Source organism: Sinocyclocheilus anshuiensis, unplaced genomic scaffold (assembly GCF_001515605.1).
Source record: "Sinocyclocheilus anshuiensis isolate Anshui unplaced genomic scaffold, SAMN03320099.WGS_v1.1 scaffold941, whole genome shotgun sequence".
NCBI lineage: Eukaryota > Metazoa > Chordata > Actinopteri > Cypriniformes > Cyprinidae > Sinocyclocheilus > Sinocyclocheilus anshuiensis.
Window position 1 is genome coordinate 771,132 of NW_015555791.1, and position 4,089 is coordinate 775,220.

A 4,089-nucleotide genomic window follows, 5' to 3' on the forward strand; every position below is an offset into this window, starting at 1 on the left:
AGATAAATATATTTTTTAGGTAAATATTGGATGAAATCACGTTATTACATATAGCTGACTTGAAATAAATTAGGTTTAGTATAGACAATAGCTATACCAGCATGAAAGTGGTCAAAACTTACAGTGGTACCAATAATAAGGTTTTACCTCGTCATTTAAGATGATCAGCAGGTAAACCAGCTTAGCAGGTTTTTAATGTAGGTACAAACCTGTTAGTTTTCTGGCCACCTTAAGCATTATAAATATTAGGCTGTAATACAATATTAGCCTATATGAAATGTCAAATATCTAGGAAATGAAGTGTCTTGACTCACCTCTGCATACACGAACAGCGGTAAGACCAGAACAGCCAAAAACAAATCAGCAACAGCCAAACTGACTATGAAGTAGTTGGTTGTGGTTTTCAGCGCTTTCTCCGTGTAAACGCTCAGACACACCAGCACGTTCCCGCAGATGATGATAATGATCAATAATATCCCGAAGATGAGCGCTGGGAAGTTGTAGTTCGTGGTGAGGTTGGCTGGCATGTCTGCCTCTATAATAACCTGTCATCTGGGAATCCCTTGATAAAACTGACCGATAAAACCCGTTTCTTTGCCATTATTTGCGCGTTTCTGAACACTCCGAAAGTTCCGCTGAACTCCGAAGCGCTTTGGAACTGCGTCCCGTTATGTTCTGTCTTTAAAGGAGAAACGACGGTCACAGTAAGCTCTAAAATCATCGCTGTTCATTCTTCGCTGTTTGACGCAAAGTTTTCTGTCAGGTCCACATCTCAGCTCGACCGCTTCTATTTCCATCCACCTGCGCGCAGTCTTAAAGCGGCTTACAGCGACGCGTTGTTATTACTGTTGATATCTGAGGCGTTTCATTATATTACCCTGGGGTTATTGAAAACGCTTATCTTTATAATAACATCACTTGTTAAAGTTAGTGAATATGGCTGTATAAAGCCAGTGGCGTGTCATCGTTTCACCGGTTGTATATCTGTCCGCTTTAGTTTCACCCTAACAATCCACGGGAGAGCTAATCTCGTCCTGCTGACGGTGGGTGTGACATTTTACACGACTGGCTGAAGGATGGAGGTTTAAATATTGCGTTATTTGAACGCTGCTATATTAAATCGCTTATTTAATCGGTAATTCGCACAGTGGACAAAAATTAATATGAATAAATATTATTTTGTTATTGTTAAAATTAAATAAATAGTCATTTTTGTCCACTGTGCGAATCACCGATCTCATGAAAGTGCGTATCAGTAGCACGTGTTTATGTTTCGATTTGGCATACTATTTATACGCAGAAATGGACCTTGGCGTGCATATGATACGCAATTAGTAGGATTAGGGTTGTTGTGGGGTAGATGCGTATGGTATGTACGCGAAAACAGCGTATCATATGCACGCCAACAAATTGCGTATCATATGCACGCAAAAACTGCATAGTAGGGCCTATGCACGTCAAACACGTACGTATCAAGTCCATTTCTCAATAGCACGATTTTCTGTTTGTATTTGGCATACTAGGCCTATTTATATGCATTTTCATTGTCTTTCCTTGCACAGATAGCTAAGCACCAACTGTCATAAAGAAGTTTTGTGAATCTGTAGTAAAGTGGAAAAAATAAGGACAGTTTGACTCGAAGTGCTAGCTAGTACTGTTGTTATGATTACTTCAACGCCATTTTTGTTCGCGAGCGGGAAAATGCGTGACTGACTTTAGCGGTTACTGAAATTTGCATGATTGTTTTTTCCCCCCTAGTATTAGCTATTCTTTCCCCCCAAGATTTTAAATTAAAATGTATATAATTGTATAAGATCAAGTTAATATGGGTTTACAAAAACCTTATTTATTAGTGCGTAAGTAAGCTGTTTTCTGTGAATGTGTGAGACTTCCGCTTCATTAGCCGTGGCGAGGAGGATGACAAAGTGCAATAAACAGTACAATTGATTGTGCTACAACCCAGTGTGTTTATAATTAAGATAATACTTTAAAATAATGTGGTAAAAACACAAGTTTGCAATATCAAGCAGCAAAATGAGCACAACTAAAAATAGCTGGAAGCGGATGACACCGGAAGCCAGACACATTAAATTTACAAATGGCCATACCCACTCTTATGGGGATAATAAGGTGGATAATCCCTTATTTGGAAAATTAACCATGGTTTTACTACAAATAAAGTAATGAATTAAAAAAATATAGTTACTGAAGTTAATCCATGGTAACCACAAATTAACCATGGTTTTGCTACACTAACCATCGTTTAACTAAATGGTATTTGTAGTAAAACTGTAGTTATACAAATGGTAATCAATTCACCAAAAAATTTGGTTACCACACTTTTACTATAATAAAACCATGGTTAATTTTTTTGTAAGGGAAATAATAATAGAAATAGAATATATAGAAATCATTTTAGACAGAGTTTTGCATGTCGCACAGCAGGATACATATGTCATGCCAGCACTCCATCTGTGTCCCTCACAGAACAATGGTTTATGTGTTTGACTTTTGTAAAATGGCCGGTTAAACATTTGTCAAAACAAATTAGTGCTGCTTTCATTCGGGCTGCCGTGTGTAGAAGTTTACGCAGGTGTCTGGTGTGTCTCTTTGTGTCTGAGATCCATCCATTAGATATAGTGGCTTATGGTACATTAATTAACAGCATTTTGGATACAATGGCGAGCGAAAATAAAGGCAATTCAGATATTATAATAGCATATAACAATAAACATGCTGTTAGGAATGACATTTTATAGTACACTGAACAAAATTATAAACGCAACACTTTTGTTTTTGCCCCCATTTTTCATGAGCTGAACTCAAAGATCTAAGACTTTTTCTATGTACACAAAAGGCCTATTTCTCTCAAATATTGTTCACAAATCTGTCTAAATCTGTGTTAGTGAGCACTTCTCCTTTGCCGAGATAATCCATCCACCTCACAGGTGTGGCATATCAAGATGCGGATTAGACAGCATGATTATTGCACAGGTGTGCCTTAGGCTGGCCACAATAGGGGGCAAAAACAAGTGTTGCGTTTATAATTTTGTTCAGTGTAATAGTAATAATGCATGTAAATGAAATTACATAATATTTTTTCTAGTCGTTTTTATTATGATTGGCATGCCTCTATAATCCATTCCACTGAGGAAGCTTAGTAGTCACTGATGACATCATTATCATAATCATCATCAACATTGTCATCGCGATTAGTGTTTACTCCACCGTGGCGAGGAGAGCTGCGGTGGAAATGTTTGATTGGGTCTAAGCTGCTTTGATCCAGACGTTGTTGTCTAACCTTTCAAATCTGACCCACAAACAGCTAAATGATGTTAAGTGTTGTCATCTGGCTTTTTAATTCAAGTTTGCTGTTTCCAAGACAGAATTTTGTTGCCCATATGGCCAGTGACAGTCGCTGGACACAGCCAGTGAGAGTGATGAGCCTGTGTGCCACCCTGCATTGTGACATAATATGTTTTGCCATGGATTATCTGTGTAGGTTTTTATCTGCATTATGATAAATCTTTGAGTAATGCTTTGACCTTTCCAGGTTGTAAAGACGAATGCAGGAGCGTTGACCTTTTATGTATAAAAGGCCTGCTGTTTTGTTCAGCCGAAATGTGAGTAAAACTCATTAATTCAGTAAATTTAGTAATAATATGACATATGTATATTTATATGTACTGATTGAAATATTGAAGATGAATGAATTTGTTGTCTCAATTTTATTTTGTGGCTAACCATCAGTTAAAAAGCAATATCTGCACCTGTGACCTTTTATGAGTGATTTATTATGATTATTAATTTCTGAGTTACATAGAACTGCATTGGAGGAGACTGAACTGAACTTTCAGACAGCAATACATCAAACTGGTAAGATAAACAACTTGAGTTGAACTAAAACTTACAACCTTTGCATAGAAGTTCTGGTTACAAAAGTTAATTTATGGACAGCATCTGTGATGTGCTGTTGAATTTATATTTTAAATAAAATTATTAAAAATAAAATGTATAATAAGTTATAATAAATATAATATATAATAAATAAACTATATTTTTAGTGGTGTATATATTAATTAATTAGTT

At 36.4% G+C, this 4,089-nt stretch overlaps 1 protein-coding gene across 1 annotated transcript in view; it reads right to left on the reverse strand.

The window, feature by feature from the left end:
* The window catches only part of LOC107674856 (D(4) dopamine receptor-like), a 15,432-nt gene extending 14,435 nt beyond the window's left edge, over nt 1-997 (reverse strand). Inside the window, exon 1 of the mRNA XM_016468984.1 lies at nt 315-997. Within this exon, the coding sequence (XP_016324470.1) occupies nt 315-527 (213 nt within the window). The 5' untranslated portion in view covers nt 528-997. The remainder of the gene's footprint in view (nt 1-314) is intronic.
* Between the last annotated feature and the right edge of the window lie 3,092 nt (nt 998-4,089).